Source organism: Kogia breviceps, chromosome 10 (genome assembly GCF_026419965.1).
Source record: "Kogia breviceps isolate mKogBre1 chromosome 10, mKogBre1 haplotype 1, whole genome shotgun sequence".
NCBI classification, from domain to species: domain Eukaryota; kingdom Metazoa; phylum Chordata; class Mammalia; order Artiodactyla; family Physeteridae; genus Kogia; species Kogia breviceps.
In genome coordinates, this window is record NC_081319.1 from 76,240,284 (window position 1) to 76,260,031 (window position 19,748).

The following is a 19,748-nucleotide window of genomic DNA, read 5'->3' on the forward strand; positions in this document are numbered from 1 at the left end:
TTGCATCAGCCACTCTTAGGGGCTTTTTTTTTCGTTAGCTATTTGTGTGTGCTTTATGTTTTATAACACCACCCCACCCCCTGGCCCCCAAAAGTCAGTTATCCCTAGGCTTTAAGCATCTGGTAATATGTTGCAAGTTTTTGGTGCTTTTAAAAATAACTTACAAGGAATTGTTTCTGTCTGTTATTCATCAGATTGTATTTTTTTCATCTGTTGTTACTGATTTGGAGATTGAAATACATATTTTGCCATCTTTAGCCAGAATGCTTTTTCAGAACAGCTGATTTTTCAAAAACAACTCTTTTTTGGTTATTTTCTTTTAAAAAATAAAGGAGCAAATCATCAGTGATGCAGTTAAGAAATAAAAGAGTAAAATTGGTTTTGTCTTACTAGAGAGTTTGTATTTTAAGCTGTAAAGTGAAGTTTATAAGGAGTCTAGGAAATGTCTGATGCTTTGACTCTAATTAAGCAGCTGGCCTGCCTTCCCTTCCCCCTCTCTGTCCCCCGACTACGCCCTCCCCCAACTGGGCAAGCATCAGTTACATCTGAGTGATGTTGGAGCAGTGACCATGGCCACAATAGTCGATCCCCACCTCCAGATAGCTTCCCTCTCCGATATTTTTCCAGCCACATGTGGTAGCAGAGGTGGCTGAGGGGAGGGCCTTTGATGGCAGCAGCAGGTCTACCTTCAGAAGAAAGCAGTGGGTACTGTACAAAATCCTGCCCCCCACACCCAGCCCCAGCAGCCTAGAGGCGAGGAGGGCACCCTTGCCTCTTGAAGACACTGGCTCTTCCAAACCGCCTCCTTCAGTCCGGATTCTTCTGTTTGTGTTTCAGATTGAGGTTTAAAGCCTGGAGCAACCCTTTCCCAGGAGAGAAGGGTTGGCTTCCAGAAGCAGCTGTTGGTCAGACAGGTGGAGAAGGAAAGAAAGGAAGGCTGGGAGAGGGGCACTTGGGAGGATGGTGTCCGGCTCTGACTCCTGGGCCCTGCCTTGTGCCCTGGCCCCGAGGGGATGGCCAGGCTGCCGAGGGCCGCGTTCATCTCCTGCACATGTGTTCGGCATCTCTGCGTGTCATCGGGTGTGTGGTACATGCAGCCCATTGCTGCAGGCCCTGGGTGGCTCGTGCTTTCCACATCACACATAGCAAAGCGATGTCCTCACATTCCCCGCTCTTGTCTGCTCCAGGAAGTGGTTTGCAGAGCACTTCTAAATATAAAAGTATGAGACTGCCTCTTTCTCTTATGCCTTTGGAACCAGCTGAGGGCCAACCTCTTTAGTCACTTTTGGGGTTTGGTGGGAGGAGGAAGGGGCACGGGAGAAGCTGGGGGGGGGGTGTGCCCGCATGCGTGTTTCCCGAGGCTCTGCTGATACCCATGTGCGTGGGGGGCACAGCGTGAGGCTAGGTGCAGTGCTGGAGGCCCGGGCAGGGTGCTGGGGCAGACAGAGAGGAGGGTGCAGGCTCAAAGACTGATTTTCAAACTCTGGGCAGCTATGTTCAGCCACTTAACTTGTTTTCAAAAATCCATTTTCTTCTTGCTCCCCCAGACCCAACAGTATGTTCTTCTACTGGGAAAAACAGCAGGATGTAGGTGACGACCACAGGGAAGGCACTTCAAAACATAGTGCTAAATGGAATAAAGTGAGAGGCATAATGAGTGATAATGCAAGACCATCTACATGGGTTAAAAGTAGCCGCACGCGAAACAACAATCACATTTGACCAGAGCACATACAAAGAGAGGATCTACCGTAAACAGGACAATGGATAAAAGGGAATAAAGTGAAAGAAATGAAGAGCAGCCAGCATGGCAGCGTGGAAACAACACAGATGTGGGAGCCAGACAGACCCAGGGGCAGTTCCCGACCCTGCCATTGTTGGGATAGCCTTGACCCCAGTTTCCTCCTCTGTGAAATGCGGCTGGTCTGTGTGGAGGGTTCTTTGGATGAGAAATAACGCGTCCACGTAATAAGGGCCAGCAAGAAGCAGACGGTCAGAGTAGCTAAGGCAGCGCTGACTGATGGAACTTTTTGTGGGGACAGAACTGTTCTACATCGGCGCTGTTCAGTACGGTGGCCGCTAGCCACATGCGGCTCCCGAGCACTAAAAATATGGCTAGTGGAACAGAGGCAATGAGTTTTCAGTTTTGTTTCATTTTAATTAAGTTCCATTTGAATAGCTCCATGTGGCTAGTGGCTGCCATATTGGACAGAACAGGCCGAAGGGATATTTTACCGTCTTTAGGAGCCAGGGAGGAGTTTCCCTCATTGAGTGGAGTTGAGGCCACTCGACCTAAAGGGCAGGGCATCATGTTATCCCTGCATGGGGAGTTTAGGGTGTGTGCCTCAGCGATGAGTAAAAAGAGCTCAGAAAACGGTGTCTCCCAGAGTTTTCTGAGCCTGTCTTGAAAATTAATAGATGAAGTCAGGTCCAACCAGTCCCCAGACTGTCATTTAGTTTGCCCTCTGCTTGCACAAGAAAGACCGTGGGAAGCTCACCCCCAGGCTCACCCTGGCACTGTTCTTGCTGTGGCGTCCCTGGGCCACTCGCCACTGCACCTGGGAGGAAGACCTGGTTGGGGCCTGGGTCTGGGCCCCCCTAATGAATGGCTGTGGAACCTGCAGCGAGTCCCTTTCCATCTTCTCTGGATGATGAGGGGCGGACTCTTTGACCCCTCTGGGGTCCCTGAGCACACCAGCTGAGCATCCCCAAAAGTCTTTCTGGGCCTGAGCTCCTGGCTCGTTTCCCAGTCTTGTGGTCCAGCATCCCCGTCGCCTTCCCCGCGGTGTAGATTATTTCTGCAGGTCCACTCACTGGCGTCTTCAGGAGACAGCTGGCTGCTGCCTCTCTCTCTCCTTGGATGTTGAGAATGGACATAGAAGGTGCCCATTCAAGCTCACCTTGAGCTTGCAGTCTAGCTTGGAAGATATGGCTCTTGGTCACAGCACAGGCGGGCATATCAGGGGTGTCACGGGCAGTGAGCTGTCAGTGCAAGTGTGTGGCCGAGGCAGAGGCGGGATCTCCTGGGGAGGCAGGATGCAAGTTGAGCCACAGGAATGGGAGTCAGCTCATCAGCAGTGATGCTGGGTCCCCGTGTGCAACTCCCAGCTGCCTCTAACTGCACACCTGCCATCTACAGCATCACTTTTAATCCCTCCCGGGCGGGGCCGGCCCTACATGTGGTGCGTGGGCTTTAGGGGCCGGCTGTGCAGCTGGAGGCTGGGGGGCAGGAAGGGGACTCTGGGGAGTGAGCCCTTTGTTTCTGTAACTGCCTCTCAGGCTCAGTGCCAGCGAATCCAGGACTAGGTCTTGGTGACTGTCCAGTCACATCCTTTCAGTTCTCTAATTTTACATATAATAAAACTACCTGGTGGCGGGCGGTGGTCGGTCAGGGTCACCCTACTTGTGAGGGATTGTATCAGGACTAGAACCCAGGTCTCTCTACCCCGTGTTCCTTCTGCCTGGTCACACCACCTCACTCTGGCTGAGCTTTTAATTTATGGCCGCTTCCTTGGAGACATCGCAGCCATCTGAGGGTTACTAAGGGCGAGGGGTGTGTCCTAGGTATGGCCCTCTGAGCCCCAGCAGAAGACAGGCTGGTGCGAGGATCAGGTGGTGTGGCTGCTGGCTGAGGAGCTTCTTGGTTTTTTTTTTTTTTTTTTTTTTTTGCGGTATGCGGGCCTCTCACTGTTGTGGCCTCTCCCGTTGTGGAGCACAGGCTCCGGACGCGCAGGCCTAGCGGCCATGGCTCACGGGCTTAGTTGCTCCGCGGCATGTGGGATCTTCCCGGACCAGGGCACGAACCCGTGTCTCCTGCATTGGCAGGCGGATTCTCAACCACTGCGCCACCAGGGAAGCCCTGAGGAGCTTCTTAAAGCACATCTCCCAACCGGTGTATCTGCCCCTCTGGGCTCGGATGCCGCAGGATACTGGACGCGAGGACCCGCTTCTGCCATCAGAGGTTGATCTTCGCCCTCCAGGGCCTCCCAGGAGTGGGCAGGGCAGGGCTGAATTGTGGTTTTCATCTAAGGTAGAAGAGCTGGCCCGCTAGGTTGTTTCTGTGCTAATCCCTGGTGATTTTGTTCTGTTTCTCTAATACGGATGTGGGAGTCTCTCCAGATATTTACAGTTAAACCCCAGGACAGGAAAACTCAGCTGGGTCCCTGGCTCTGCTCCCTCCCGCATGGCTCCAAGTGAGGGCTGTGATGGCTTGTGGAGGGCCGTGGGGCTGCTGTCAGCGAACCTGGGGCCTTCTGTAGGCACTCGGGAGATGGGGCCGAGGCGGGGGTGGGGGGCAGCTAGAACTTTGTGCTCTGCCTCTGGGTCTCTGAGTCAGCTGTGGTGGCTTTTCAGCAACCCTCTGAACCCTGATTTTCTGGGGCTTATCATCATACAGGGTTGTTGGTGCTAAAACCACATGTGGTATATTGGTGGTGGACTGGTGGTGGTGGAGGGGGACATTCCAGATCTCCAGATTCACAAACCCCACTGCAGCATTTTGTGTTCCTGCAGGCCCAGGTGAACTGGGGAGATGACTGGGCTTGCTGTTCACGCAAACGACTTGTTCTTACAGAGACTGAGATTTGTTCCTCAAAAAAAATGACGCATGCCTATGAACCGTGGACTCTTGGAGCGTCCCAGGGCAGCTGAAAGTGCACCAGTTAGACCCCGAAGGCCAAAGTCCTGTGGTGCATTGGCCCCTTGGGGAGGAGAAGTGGGGCAGGGACCCTGGTACCCCTGGGGCCTCTCATTTGGTGTCCTTAGAGTTTCCACATGGAGGGAACCAGTGAGCAGGGCCATCCTCATGTGGGTGAGGAGGCCTGGGGCTGCTCTCTTTCCTGGAACAGAGCATTTGTGCCTCTCGGGTTGAGGGCTGTCTCTCCCGGCCTGTGTCCTGATGCTGTCGCCCCAGATGGGGCACAGGAAGTTGGCAAACCTCTCCCTCAGGGGACCATATGGCCAATAGGAGCTGCCTTGGCCTGTGCTCTCGAGGTCATCCGTGGGGCAGGATGTCCCCACAGGGACGTGGGTCCTGGAACCAGTGACTGAGTCTTGGGTATGGAGGAGTCAGCTTCCTGCCTGTGGCTGGTTGGCCTCGTGCGTGAGAAAGGTCACAGTCGCTCGTAATTACGCAATCCATGCAGGATGCCCATGCCAGGGCCACCCAGGGTCATCTTGGTACCTCTGCCTGGTCCCAAGGCAGCTGTCCGAAGGATGGAATTTCTGTAGTAGGAGGGAGAGAAGGTAGATGGAATCAACTGGTCAGGTTTGGCAGGTTCTGGGACCTGTACTGATTCGGGGGTTGTCTTTCCAAGACCAAGAGGACTGGTCTCTGGGAGACAGGTAGTTGAGTGGCCCAGATGGTTACTTGGACCGAAGTAGCTGAAATGATCAAAGCAGAAAAACTTCCTGCTGCTCTCCATAAAATCATGTTTACACATGTGTGTGTGCACATGCACACGTATATACACGTGGGTCGACTGGGCCTGGAGCCCAGAGAGCATCAAGGAAAGGCGGGCACCAGACCAGACGCTTGCTGGGGAGTGGGGAGCGGGAGTTGGGCCGCTGCCCACACAGCCCTTTCGCGGGGCTGGGGCCAGGGCGCAGGCAGAGTGAGTGTCTACATGTAGATGGCCGTTGAGGAGCCAAGGAAATGGCTTGGAAAATGTCCTTATTGGGTATTTGCAGCACCAGCTCTCTTGGGGTCGTGCCTGATGTAGGTAGATGACTCTGCCTGCTGGTCATGGTGCCAGTGCTTCTTGAGCCCACCATGCCCTCTGTGTGCTCCGGGCTGTGCTATGGGCTTTGCATTTATGAACCCACTTAGCCTCACACAGCCCCTGAGTGGTGGGCTTGGGGTCCTCATTTCATGTCAAGGGAGAGGCCAGTGGAGGTGGCATTGCTAGGGAGCGGCAGGGCCACTGGCTGCTGCTATGCTGAGCAGCTTCCTTGAGGGGCATGTGGGCCAGGTGTTCCGTGCGGGCCTGGGTGTAGCAGGTGTGATGCACGGAGGACCGGACTCTGAAAGGGGGGCGGCTTTGGGAAGCCCAGGACCGGTGTGCTTCCAGAGCAGGCCTTCCCTGGACCACAGCCCTGGGGGCATCCTCAAGTCAGGTGGTGCAGGGACAGGGATGTGCTGGGGACTGTGCCACCTCGAGGCAGGTACCATCTCTATCCCCAGAGCCTTCCTCCTTCTCCATCATTCAGCCGAAGCTTCTGAAGAGTCCCTCACTTCCCAGCCCCGCCCCGTCTGGAGTCTGGCATATCTGCCAGGGGCTCCTCGGTCTGCCCATTTCCCCTCAAACAAAACAACAGACCAGCCTCTCCTGCAGACCATGCAGACGGCCAGACTGGGCACAGTAAACGTGGGTGCCATAGCACTGGGCCAGGCTCCTGCGTGAGAAGCCTGGTGGCCAGGGGTGTGGGCTCAGAGCAGGGGCCGGGGTCTTAGAGGAGGCCTGGTGGCTGCCCTCCCTGCCTTCTGTAACATCTAAAGTCTGCCCCAGCCAAGCACTAACCAGGACCTGCTGTGAGCTGACGTCAGGACAGAGGGCCCCGCGGGGCCGGCTTTGATGTTTCCCAGGCCCTCTCTTGGGGGTGCGGAGGGGGCTCTGAGTGGCAGTCTGGGAATGCAGTGTCTCACCACAGATCCTGCAGCTCCAGCCCCGGGACAGGACAGGATGCTGGAGGCTGAGCTGGGGTCCCTCTGAGTCATGCCATCTCTTCTCCCAGCTCAGGTTTCTGTGGCAAGTGGTCTGTGGTTCCTGCAACCCCACAGCCCCGTTTCCTCCATCCTACCCCCCACCTGATTACCCCTTCCCATCTGGGGTCTGAGATCGTGCTGGGCCTTGCATGGAGGGAGCTTTCTAATATCCCTAAAACTCGAGTCCTTGGGCCGGATGGGTGATAGAGGTAAGGACCACGGTAGCCGCCTGCCGAGCGAGCTCATCCAAGGCACTTCGCATGTGTTACTGCGTTTTCGAGTCACAACAGCCTCGTGGGAGAGGCAGAGGAAGCTGGGGCACGGTCTGTGTTCCTTACCCAAGGTCAGGCACACCGAGTGTGATGGGCAGGATGAAGTTGGACTTGACTGCAAACGCTTAACTGACGCTCCTGTGTGTGGAGGAGACTCCTGGCCCCCACTGTGTCTGGAGAAGCTGAGCTGGGAAGTGGGGAGTCATCTACACTTTGAGGCGGATGATCTCTCTCTGGGCTTTGATGAGCATCTTTCGTTCTGGGTCGAGAGTCCCAAGATTTGGGTGAGTCACGTTTGCAGAGGCCCGCTGAGGCCTCGGTGCGAGGCTGCCCATCTGTGTCAGGAGTGGGGGTCGGGAAGTGTTCCGGTCGCCCCTGTGTCCGCCAGCTCTTGCCCCACACTTCCTCTGAGGTCACCTCAGTTCAGCTAGTGTTCGCTGAGTGCCTTTGTGAGCCTGGCGTTGTCTGCAGGAGGTGTGTCTATGTCTCTACCTGGCTGCGGGGAGTGAGACCCATTCTGAGATCAGACACCTCCAGGATTGCTTTTGAGTTCCTGGGCGGGGCTGGGAAGAGCGTGGGGTATGGAGTTGGCTTCTTTGGGTCATGGTCCTGCCCCTGCCACAAATTAGCTGTTTGTTCTCGGGCAAATCCCTTCATCTCTCTGGACCTCAGTTGACCCACCCATCTGTACTACACAGGGGTTGTACCACGTTGCTCAGCGGGGGCAGGACCACACTCCTGTGCAGAGATTGGAAGTGAGCGGGGGGTGTTTGGGTTGTTAGGGTGACTGGGTGCAGATTTGCTAACTTGCACAGTGGGTGGGGTAGCCCATCGAGGTGGAGAATTGTCCCATCCAGAGAGCCAGCAGGAGCCCAATGATAAGTAATGCGGGAGCTCCCAGCCCCTTTCGGCTCTGTGTGCCTTGCGGGCCGGCCCCTCCGGAATGCTGGGAAGCGGACCAACATCGGGTCAGCCCTTCCTCTGGACCCAGCCCTGGGGGATCCTGAACTTGTCTTGAAACTGACTTTATGAGGAGACAGGTTCTTGTGCCCTAAAGAAACAAACCCCCTCCCCCCACTCCGCCCAGGGACTTGGAAGGGTGCTCTTTGGGCCAAGATCAGTCTCCAGTGGTTTGGGATGGGATGGGCAGGACCCCATTAGCCTCTTCCTTCCTGCCCTTGCTGGGCCCAGTTTGGCCAGAGACAGAGCCTGCTTCTTCACGTAGCAGCCCCAGGTGGCCTGTTCCTTCTTCCTGGAGGGGCAGCACATCCTCCTCTGTGCCATCACCGGCACCCCCCCCGCCCACCAAAACTCCCCAGGTGGCTGGTGTCCCGGGCTCCGCAGCTCCGGGCCTCTGCAGGGCGCCCACGTGGACCAGGAACAAAGCCCAGTGTATAATTCCTGCTTGGTAACTATGCCACCTGCCCGGCCCTGCCCTCCGCCTCCCCAGCCCATCTGCCACTCTGCACAGGCTCTTCACTCTCCCCTTTGTGTGGCTACAGTTCCACCTTTGACTCAGGGCCCCTTCCTCCAAGGGTGCCCCCCTGACCCCCGCCAGAGCTGAACTGTAGCCATGCAGGAGGGGGAGTGGCTTCAGGTGAAAACCTGGGACCACTTAGCTCACCTCTCACCTAGCACAGAAGAGCCAGCCTTGGCCACAGACAGATCCTGAAGGATGGAGAGAGGGACGTGGGGGTGGCCCTGGCATGTCTTTGGGAATAATGCCAGTTCAAGAGAATATTGGCTTCTCCTGTGATGGGATGGGTTCTCCCAAAGACGCCCCTGGGGAATGCTGGGCTGCAGAGCAGTCTGTGGATGGGATTCAAAGCCGCCCCCCTGACCTGTGGCCACCTCTGATGCTGGACGCTCAGCGGGTATGTGAGTGCCAGTAATCCTTCCAAGAAGCTCTTTGGATCATGATTTAACTTTGCTCAGTGTCCTGCATTCTGAAGATGGTGGGAGGGTTGCTTGCTAATGTTCCCCACTCCTTGGTCTGGCATTTCCTATGCTCTGGTCCCGCAGCTCCAAGGCCCTCTTCCTCTAGGGAGTGTCCCATGTGGCATTAATCCCCTCCTTCCCCTAGCCCTTGGGGCTCCCTCCCTCTTCGGTGTTCTAGAGACACCGACTGCCCACATCGTTCATTTGGCACGAACTTTGCCTTATCCTGTGTCCGCCTCCAGACTAGCGTCCCGGAGGGTACCGCATCTTTGTATCCTGCGGAGCGCCCAGCACCGTGTAAACGTTCCTCGGTGGACACTTGGCAATTGTGGTCTCATGATCCTTCTCGCTTGCACTTATTGGACGTCTCCTGTGCACAGGACAGTGGGTGACCTGTGTTAGAACAGTGGCTGCAGCTCCCCCTGACCCTGCCTCTCCCGTGTTCCCCATCTGCAGGTGCCCAGGCAACCATTGTCTTCATCAAGGAGCCATCCTCCCAGGATGCGCTGCAGGGGCGCCGGGCACTGCTCCGCTGTGAGGTCGAGGCCCCAGGCCCAGTGCACGTGTACTGGCTGCTGGATGGGGCCCCTGTCCAGGACACCGAGCGGCGCTTCGCCCAGGGCAGCAGCCTGAGCTTCGCAGCTGTGGACCGGCTGCAGGACTCGGGAGCCTTCCAGTGCGTGGCTCGGGATGATGCCACCGGAGAGGAGGCCCGCAGTGCCAATGCCTCCTTCAACATCAAATGTGAGATCCGGGGGCTGTGCCTGCCCCCTCCCTCTAGACTCTCAACTCCTGAGCCCTGCGGGACTCCTCCTTGGCCTCAGCTTCTCCCATTTCCAGTTGAATGGGGCAGGGAGAATGCAGTTGGGGTCAGCTCTCTGCTTGTGTGGATAAGAGGAAGTTAAAAAGTTTTAATTTTTCCAGAATTTATTTGTTTTCCCCTTCAAGTCTTGAACCCATTGATCTGCCAGATACTTTTGCAAATGGCAGGAGCAGTGAGGCAGTGTGCCCCAGTGTCTCTTGGCTCCAGAGCCTCCAGGTTCCATCGTTTCCTGCTTGTCCTCCTTCTCCTCTGCTTTCTCACCCTTGCTCTGCCCCGCCCCTCCCTCTGCAACCATGGCCTCTGCTCCAGGGATTGAGTCCGGTCCTGTGGTCCTGAAGCATCCAGCCTCGGAAGCCGAGATCCAGCCGCAGACCCAGGTCATGTTGCGTTGTCACGTTGATGGGCACCCTCGGTAAGGAGACGCTGAGGGTGGGGAGGGAAAGGGTTCTTCTGGACTGACAGAGCTGCCTCCTCAGACGGTGGATTCTGCCACCGCCCCTGCCCCGTGTTGCTCCACACTGGGCCCTGGTCACCAGAGAAGGGGCTGCACTGTGCTGTGGAGCGATCCCGGATTCTGGGAGCTGGGAAATCTAGAATCTCAGCCAGATTCTGCCCCAGAACTGTGTGCCTTTGTGCAAGTCACGGTCCCTCTCCAGGCCTCAGTTTCCCCATTTGTAAATTGAGGGGTCTAGCCCTGACCCTCTGATTCTGGCTCTCCCTACCGGCCACCTGAGAACCCCCTGCCCCCCTGCTGCTGACCCCCTCGGCCCCTCAGGCCCACCTACCAGTGGTTCCAAGATGGGAGCGCCCTGTCTGATGGTCAGAGCAACCACACGGTCAGCATTAAGGAGAAGAACCTGACCCTCCGGCCAGCCGGCCCTGAGCACAGTGGCATCTACTCCTGCTGTGCCCACAATGCCTTTGGCCAGGCCTGCAGCAGCCAGAACTTCACCTTGAGCATTGCTGGTGAGCCTGGGGCGGGGATGGAGAAGGTGAGTTGCGGTTGGGGGAGGGGCCTCCCCACCTTGCCTGCTCATGTGTCTGTGCCTCCCTCACCCCAGATGAGAGCTTTCCCAGGGTGGTACTGGCTCCCCAGGACGTGGTAGTGGCAAGGAATGAGGAGGCCATGTTCCACTGTCAGTTCTCAGCCCACCCGCCCCCGAGCCTGCAGTGGGTCTTCGAGGATGAGACTCCCATCACTAACCGCAGCCGGTAAGGCATCTGGCAGCAGCTCTCCAGTATGGTGATAAAAGTTGTGTATGGTTTTCTAAAAGGGAATGAAGTTCTTATTACAGATATCATAGATCTATACATGTACTACTTCGACTTTCCAGCAGATGGCAGTAGAATGTCTTCCTGTTACGAAATGAGTCCAACAAAGGGAAGGGTCTCCAGGAAGGGCATCTTTTTCCAGTTCCCACAGACACACTGTGAGCCAGCGATGGCTCTGCTACTTTCTCCCCTCCCCTTCTGCCCACATGGGTCTTCTAGGATGGGGGGGTAGAGACCAAGGATGGAGGGACACAGGGGACCTGGGGGATCACAGTCTGCACAGGGAGGTCCCAGAGGGCAAGGATACCTTACTTACACACATGCACGCACACACACTTTTTTTGGAAGAAGCAAACATTACCAGAAGGTGCTGAGAGGTGTCAGGCCCTCTATAGGGACTTCTGTCCTCATCCAGGCCCTATGAGAGCAGAGACCACACCACCTGTGTGGTGCCAGGTGTGGCCATGGTCCTTTGGAGGTGTGGCTCCCTAGGCTGTGGGCTGGGATCCCGCCTGGCTGCAGCCCTGAGGACATCATCAGTAGTCCATCTGGTGCGTCTGAGGGACTTCTGGTGCTGGAGCTGCTGCTTTACCAGCAGGTGTATCTTGATTCAGCGGGAAGGTGGCCCCTCTGTCTCCACATTGATTGCTTGCTGCCTCCCACTTGCACTGCTGCTCTCCTGGCTGCCCCAAAGCTGTGTCTCTTGTAATTAGAATACACACCTCCACATACACACGAACAAGCGCGTGCACACACAGGCACACAGGCACACACCAGCGTGGCGTGTTGGCTTCCTTCTCTCTGCCCTGTTCCTGGTTGATTCCTTCCTGCATATCTGACCTGTGCAGGACGGGGTTCCACTGGCTGCTCTCCAGAAGGAGGCCTGTGGGCCACTCCTTTCAAAGAGCACTCTCTCCCCTCCACAGCCCCCCGCACGTCCGCAGAGCCACGGTGTTTGCCAACGGGTCCCTGCTGCTGACCCAGGTCCGGCCGCGCAACGCAGGGGTCTACCGCTGCGTGGGCCAGGGCCAGAGGGGCCCTCCTGTCATCCTAGAGGCCACTCTCCACCTGGCAGGTGGGTCCCTGGGTCTGGGATGCCGAGGTGGGAGCCGCCTTCAACGTTGTGGGCGTGTAGAGATTTAGGTTCTTGTTTCCACTCAGAGCAGCTTGGAGAGCAGAGGGAGAAAGAGGAGATGCCGAAGGTCACGGGGAGGGCTCGTGCTGGAAAGGGCAAGGCTTGCTGCGGGAGAACATCAGGTGCCCTGGGCCCCACAGTAACCAGGCTGTTTGCTCCCATCCCTGCAGAGATTGAAGATATGCCACCATTTGAGCCACGGGTGTTCACGGTTGGCAGCGAGGAGCGTGTGGCCTGCCCGCCCCCGCAGGGTCTGCCGGAGCCCAGTGTGTGGTGGGAGCACGCGGGAGCCCGTCTGCCTGCCCATGGCAGAGTCTACCAGCAGGGCCCTGAGCTGGTGTTTGCCAGCACTGCCGAGAGCGATGCTGGTGTCTATACCTGCCACGCGGCCAACCTGGCTGGTTGGCGGAGACAGGATGTCAACATCACCGTGGCCAGTGAGCACCATTGCCCTGAAGGGCGGGGCGAGGAGGGGAGCTCAGGTCCCAGGAGGTCTTGGGCTCTGGGCGTGATGGATAGAGGCTTCCCTGGTGTTCACCTGAGGCCCCGCCTCAGCTCTGAGCCCTGCCGGCTTGGGAACCAGTCAGCCGCTGGGAGGTGATATTGGAGTGGACAGTGGCGAGCCAGACACAGAGGTTGCGGTGCCAGAAAAGTGGTCCTCTGGCTGCAGAGGACAAAGCAACGGAGTGGGAGTCTTGAGACCCAGGTCCCACTCTGTCCCCAGTGCATGGAATGACCATGGGTAGAAAGTCACCTGCCTTGCCAGGGGTCAGTTTCCTCATCCCATAAAATAGGGCTTAATAACTCACTACCTTCCCTACTAGATGGCCAGAAAGATCAGTGAAGTAGATAAAAAAGATTTTTCCTTTTCTTTTTGCGGAAGATGATGTGTCAAGAGTTATAGGTAGTAATTATTTTATTTGTTGTTATACTTTCCAAATTTCTACAGTGAACATATGACTTGTGAAATAAATGATAAAGACCTATATACCCTTGCTACAGGCATAGAGATTTACTTATTTACACCATGCCTGTGTCAAATGTTTGTGATAATTTAAAAGGACATCCGAGACAAATTCACACACACACACATACCATTTTGCAACCTGCTTCTTCCATTTAACCTCTACATCTTTCCAAGTAGGTAAACTGCAAAAATTCAAAAAGATTTCAAACATGAAAAGAGCTTTGTACACTTGTAAGTTATGATGGTATTATTCCCATTAAGGTACTAAAACCTAGGAGACATGCACTTTCGTGCTCAGGTACCTGGTTCAGGTGGGAAGCTGCAGCACCCAGGTAACGTGCGCTCAGGACACTTCCACAGCGACATGCAGACAAATGCAGGCAGCCATGATCAGCCTTTCTCCAGTTGGGGTCTGTTGTTCCTATTTCATTGGGGATGCTTTTATTTTTTTATTATTATTTTTTAATTTTGCATTTTATTTATTTATTTTTGGCTGCGTTGGATCTTTGTTACTTCGTTACTGTGTGCGGGCTTTCTCTAGCTGCAGAGAGCAGGGGCTACTCTTCATTGTGGTGTGCAGGCTTCTCATTGTGGTGACTTCTCTTGTTGCAGAGCACGGGCTCTAGGCATGCAGGCTTCAGTAGTGTGGCATGTGGGCTCAGTAGCTGTGGCTCATGGGCTCTAGAGCACAGGCTCTGTAGTTGTGGCGCACGGGCTTAGCTGTTCTGCGGCATGTGGGATCTTCCCAGTCCAGGATCGAACCCCTGTCCCCTGCATTGGTAGGCAGATTCTTAACCACTGCGCCACCAGGCAAGTCCCGGGGATGCTTTTAAAAATGCAGAATCTGGGACCACACTCCACATCTCCTGCCCCCAGCCTCTCTGGGGGTGGGCCCAGACAAAGAGTGTTCAGCAGATGTTCCAAGTGAGGCATATGCGTGCTGGAGGTGGGAGTGCTGGCTTTGATCAGTCTTTTGACAGGCACCAACAGTGCCCTGTGCCTGCACTGCCCCCTGAGAAGAAGACCTGTGGAGTTAGAGAGAGTGCATGACGCACGCAGGGCTGGACTGGTGCGAAGGGGTAGTGGGTACAGTCTGGAGGAGAGAGGACTCCATCCCTGCATTCCATCAACAGATTTATCGAGCGCCTTCTTTGTGCTAGGCACTGCTCCCAGTACTGGGAATGCAGCAATGAACAAAGCAGACAAAAATCCTTCCCCTTATGGAGTTTGTAGTCTAATAGGAGCAACAAAGCAAGCAAGGAAAACGAATGAACAAATATATGATTTTAGGTGGCAGCAGAGCCATGAAGAAAATTAAAATAGGGTAAGTGACAGAGAGATGGCATGAGGGCCAGGGGGAGTTTAGAGAAGACTTCTTTAGAAGGTGGTGTTTGAGCTGATGCGTAAATTAAAGAGGGAACCACGTGGACGGGCCCTGAGCAAGAAATGGGCTTGTAAATTGAAGGGACAGCAGTAGCCTGTGTGGCTTGTGTTGAATAAGTGATGGTGAGTGTGGTTGAGGTTGTCTGAGAGGCAGAGATTAGATCATATGAAGCTTTGTAAGATCATGGAAAGGAATTTGGTTGGTAATACAAGTGTACCAGTTATCTACTGCTGTGTAACAAACCAGTCCAAAACTTGAAACAATAGCCACTGATTCGCTCACGATTGATTCTGTGGGTATGGTTCAGCTCCATGTGCTGTTGGCGACAGCTGATATGTCAGCTGGTGGCTGGCTGTTCCCTGATGTCCTCCCTCAGGTGCCTCTTTCAGTCTGGCAGTTGAGGGGAGGACATTGACCAGGGTGCCTTGGTTCCCTTCCGCACAGCCACTCCCAACAGACTAGCTCAGGCTTCTCGCCTGGAGGCTGGGTTCCAAGAGTGCAAAAGTGGATGCTGCAAGCCTTCTCAAGGCATTAGCTTAGACATTGTCCACTATATTCTATTGGACAGGACAAGTCACAGGCCACCCAGATTCCAGGCAGTAGAGAAATAGACCCTGCCTCTTGATGGGAAAGTGGCAACGTCACATTACAAAGAGAAGCAAGAGATGGGAGGACTGTTTAAAGCCATCTTTGCAGAGTCTGCCCCACCAAGTCAGAGGATGAGAAGTGCTTGCAGGGATTGAGTGTGAGAGTGAAATTTTCAAAAGATGACTCTGGCTATCCTGAGAAGACTAGACTGTTAGGGGCAAGAGTCTAAACAGGAAACCAGTTAATAGATGACTGTAATCATCTAGGGGAGGTATTTAAGGGGCTTGAACAGAGGTGGTAGCGGTGGAGGTGGGAGGTGGTGAAATTTAGGATACATTTTAGAGCTGAGGTAGATGAGGTTTGTATAGAATGAATGGGATGGTGGGGGGAGCCGTAGAGGGAAAAGTCAATTAAGTTTTTGGCTTATACAGTTGGCTGGATAGTGGTGCTGTTTACTGAGATAGAGAAAACTGTGATGAGCAGGTTTGGGGAGAAATTGAGCACTCTCTTTTGCACGTATAAAGCCTGAAGTGCCTATTAGATATCCAATTGGAAATGCCGGTAGGATTTTCAGGTCTGAAGTTCATTGGGGGGAGGTTAGGAGTCAGGCTGTGTATTTGGGACTCATCCACTTGGATAGTACTGAAGGCCGTGGACTGGATGAGATCATTCAGGGGATGAGCATGGCTAAAACGGAACAGAGATGCAGGGACCGAGCCTTGGAATGTTATGGTGTAATAAAGAAAGCAAGGATTTTGGAGTCCTGCAGACCAGAGTTTTCAATCCTCTCTCTATCATGGATTAATAAATCACCATTACTTCTTTGAACCTCTGTTGTCTTATCTATAAAATGGGTATAAAAATAAATACCTTGGGGGTATATTGTGATCATTAACTAGGATAATATTCAAAAGGTGCCGGCACATGGGCCTTCACTAAGGGGTAATGGCTGCAGTTATCACCGGAGCAGACAAGGGTTTCTAAACTCAGGGCCGGTGTTGGGGGGGAGGGTATTAGAATTTCTTGGGATTGGAACTGTTGGTTTTGTAGATGTGTTGGTCAACCTTCTGTTTCCTCCCTGTCCCTCTAAGCTGTGCCCACGTGGCTGGAGAAGCCCCAAGACAGCCAGCTGGAGGAGGGCAAGCCAGGCTATTTGCATTGCCTGACCCAGGCCACACCCAAACCCACAGTCTCCTGGTATAGAAACCAGATGCTCATCTTGGAGGTGAGAACGGGGCTTGCTGCTGGCGGGGGCGGGGACACAGAGTCCTCTGTGCTCACCTCCAAGGCCCGCCTCCCCCCACCCCGAGGCTGCCCCCAGGGAGATGATGGTGGGGGGCAGGCCGAGACCTGCTCTCAGGCACGTCTCCTGTGCTGCAGGACTCGCGGTTCGAGGTCTTCAAGAACGGGACCTTGCGCATCAACAGCGTGGAGGTGTACGACGGGACGTGGTACCGCTGCGTGAGCAGCACCCCGGCTGGCAGCATCGAGGCCCAGGCCCGTGTCCAAGTGCTGGGTGAGCTGGCGCCTGGCCTCCTGGGCAGGAGAGGACCAGGGAGGGAGCAGCAGGGTCCAGAATCTAAAGGCCTGCCTCCTCAATTCCTCCCCTTTTCTGCTACTGAAACAGAAAAGCTCAAGTTCACACCACCGCCCCGGCCGCAGCAGTGCATGGAGTTTGACAAGGAGGCCACGGTTCCCTGCTCAGCCACAGGCCGAGAGAAGCCCACTATTAAGTGGGTCCGGGCAGGTGGGTACTGTGTGAGCATGGGGTGGGGGCAGCAGGCAGTCCACTGGTCAGATGTATGCCTGTCTGAGGACCAGCTGAGTGCCCGAAACTTTGGGATAGACAAGAAATGTAGGGGCCGATTTATGGTCCAGTTAGAAAAAAAAAAGCCAGACACAAAAGAGGTCAGGTTATATAGCATTAGACAACATGTAAGACGACTTAAGGCAACAAATGATTGGATTGGTCCAGACAGGGCCGTAAAGTCCTTCTCCCCCACCCCACCCCCCTTTTTTTTTTTGCGCGGTACGCGGGCGTCTCACTGTTGTGGCCTCTCCAGTTGCGGAGCACAGGCTCCGGACGCGCAGGCTCAGCGGCCATGGCTCACGGGCCCAGCCGCTCCGCGGCATGTGGGATCCTCCCGGACCGGGGCACGAACCCGCGTCCCCTGCATTGGCAGGCGGACTCTCAATCACTGCACCACCAGGGAAGCCCTCTTTCCCCCTTTACAAAATAGTCATTCTTTCCAATGTAAAAGTAATCCTCTAGAAAATTTTGGCAGAAAATAATGCATAATCCCCCCATCAGTCATCTTTGGGTGTGTACCTTTTTCTGTGTACATCTTTTTGTTTTTACATAGCAGTTTTACTGTACATATAATTTTCACTTATTATACTTCCATGAGTAAGTCTTGCTTACTATAGAAATGGAAGATGCAAATAACTGTATGTAATTTTATCTTTTTTTACTTAACATTATCAAGCATTTCCCCATGATTTTGTACATAAACATTGGTTTTGATGATTGCAATAATATTCCAATGATTGGATTCACTGTAATTTACTTAAATATCCCCTAAATGTTGGACATTTGGGTTGTTAACCACCCTCCCTTCCTCCCTCCCTTTCCCTCTCTCTCGTCTTTTTATTGCTGCAGTAAACATCTTGAGGCAGAGTTTTTTTTGGACTTGGGTTTATTTCCTTTGGGAAAGATTCCCAGAAATGGAATAATTATGTATAAAAGGGTATGCACATTTTTACAACCCTTGATGCGAATGGCCAAATAGTTTTTTAAAAGTTTTTACATTCGCATTAACAGTGAGAGAGAGTGGGGTTGTAGATTCTGAGTAGCAAGTGGACTGTCTCTGCTCAATTGTCTGGGGGAGCTCTCTTTGGGGGGTGGGACGATGGCAAAGAGCAGGAATGGGTTCTAGGAGTGGAGAGTGACAGGCAGTGAGGGTGAGAGCAAGGCAAATTCCAAGCCCAACCAGAAGGCCAGTTTGGTGGAAGTGGAACATTACACAGGGCAGTAGAAGGACGTGAGACTGAAAAATTAGAAAAGGAGTCAGTAATAGGGACTCCCAATGCCTGGCTCAGGCGTTTGGATCCTGTCTGTGAAAAGCCAGGAGCGATGGGGTGTTTTTCAGTAGAGGTGAGTGACTGAGGGCATTGCTGGCCACCCGTGGGACTCCGGTCCATCCCGTCATTCCCCAATGTTGCCCCTGTAGATGGGAGCAGCCTTCCAGAGTGGGTGACAGACAACGCCGGGACCTTGCACTTCTCCAGGGTGACCCGCGATGATGCTGGCAACTACACTTGCATAGCCTCCAATGGGCTGCAGGGCCAGATCCGCGCCCACGTCCAGCTCACTGTGGCAGGTGCGACCGTGCAGAGTGCTGGGGCTGGGGCTGGCGGGCCCTGTGGGGCAGCTGCCTGCACCCCGCCAGCCCCTTTGCTCAGTGCTCCCTGCCCCTCACCGGGCTCTTCCCATCCAGTGTTCATCACCTTCAAGGTGGAGCCGGAGCGCACGACCGTGTACCAGGGCCACACGGCCCTGCTGCGGTGCGAGGCCCAGGGGGACCCCAAGCCACTCATTCAGTGGAAGGGCAAAGACCGTATCCTGGACCCGACCAAGCTGGGACCCCGGTAGGCTGTCTCCTTCCCACACCCACCCTGCCTCTCCTGCAGCCCAGTCTCCCTGGAGCTGGCCTGGTGGGCAATGCTGTGACTTCTCTCCTGGCAGGATGCACATCTTCCAGAACGGCTCCCTGGTGATCCACGATGTTGCCCCCGAGGACTCGGGCCGCTATACCTGCATCGCGGGCAACAGCTGCAACATCAAGCACACGGAGGCCCCCCTCTATGTCGTGGGTATGGGACCCGGAGGGGTGTCCTGCACAGGAAGTGGGGGCGCCTCACTTCTTTCTCATCCTTGTACTCGTCAGCCCCTGTACACAGAAGGCACGAAACCATTTTTGTGATGGGCAAGGGCATTCAGCTGTGTCCCCTCCACCAGGCCACCTCACAGTCAGTCTCAGGTTCCTTGCCTGGACCTGGGCTCTCCCTTAAACATTCCACAGCTAGTGGGTGTGTGCCTGTTCCGGAGGAGTCAGGGGGATGGTGCCCTTGTCCTAAAATGCTTCCTCCCAGGTCTCCCTATAGGTCCCTGGGTGGGTGGGGAGGGGATCAGGCCAGGATGCAGCAGCACAAGTTTCTTTTACTGTGGAGGCCCAGAGAGGATGATGTGTCAGGTGAAACACCCGGTCTAGGGTCAGGGACTTGGGGTTTGGGTCTGGCCTCTCTTGCTAACCACTTCTGTGCGCTTGCAGGTGTTATTTCCTCCCCAGGGGCTTTTTTCTCTGTTTGTAAGGTGGGAGTGGTTTAAGTGAGAGGTTTCAAACTTTTTTTGGTTTAGCAGCAGAATTGGTTTTCTAGGCAAAGTTTTATGTGGAACTTTAAATGGGTGAGGTGAAGTGACAGCCTCCTTGGTTGAAGCCACTGGGTGTGTGTGAGAGTTGGGGGATCCTGCATGGCCTCCTGCTTGGGCCTCTCTCCCTCCTGGTGCCTCTTTCTCCATGGGACCTGAGGCCACTGAAAGCCCCTAGACTAGAAGATCCCTTCTGCAAATACATTTCTCTTTTTTTAAATTTTTTTTTTTTTTTTT

At 54.5% G+C, this 19,748-nt stretch overlaps 1 protein-coding gene across 1 annotated transcript in view; it reads left to right on the top strand.

Moving 5' to 3' along the window:
• The window catches only part of PTK7 (protein tyrosine kinase 7 (inactive)), a 60,528-nt gene that overhangs the window by 26,617 nt on the left and 14,163 nt on the right, over nucleotides 1-19,748 (top strand). Inside the window, exons 2-13 of the mRNA XM_059078200.2 lie at nucleotides 9,370-9,657; nucleotides 10,046-10,148; nucleotides 10,512-10,702; nucleotides 10,798-10,948; nucleotides 11,935-12,083; nucleotides 12,314-12,580; nucleotides 16,174-16,307; nucleotides 16,463-16,598; nucleotides 16,710-16,829; nucleotides 18,313-18,462; nucleotides 18,580-18,730; nucleotides 18,828-18,955. Coding sequence (XP_058934183.1) covers nucleotides 9,370-9,657; nucleotides 10,046-10,148; nucleotides 10,512-10,702; nucleotides 10,798-10,948; nucleotides 11,935-12,083; nucleotides 12,314-12,580; nucleotides 16,174-16,307; nucleotides 16,463-16,598; nucleotides 16,710-16,829; nucleotides 18,313-18,462; nucleotides 18,580-18,730; nucleotides 18,828-18,955 — 1,968 coding nt within the window. The remainder of the gene's footprint in view (nucleotides 1-9,369; nucleotides 9,658-10,045; nucleotides 10,149-10,511; nucleotides 10,703-10,797; nucleotides 10,949-11,934; nucleotides 12,084-12,313; nucleotides 12,581-16,173; nucleotides 16,308-16,462; nucleotides 16,599-16,709; nucleotides 16,830-18,312; nucleotides 18,463-18,579; nucleotides 18,731-18,827; nucleotides 18,956-19,748) is intronic.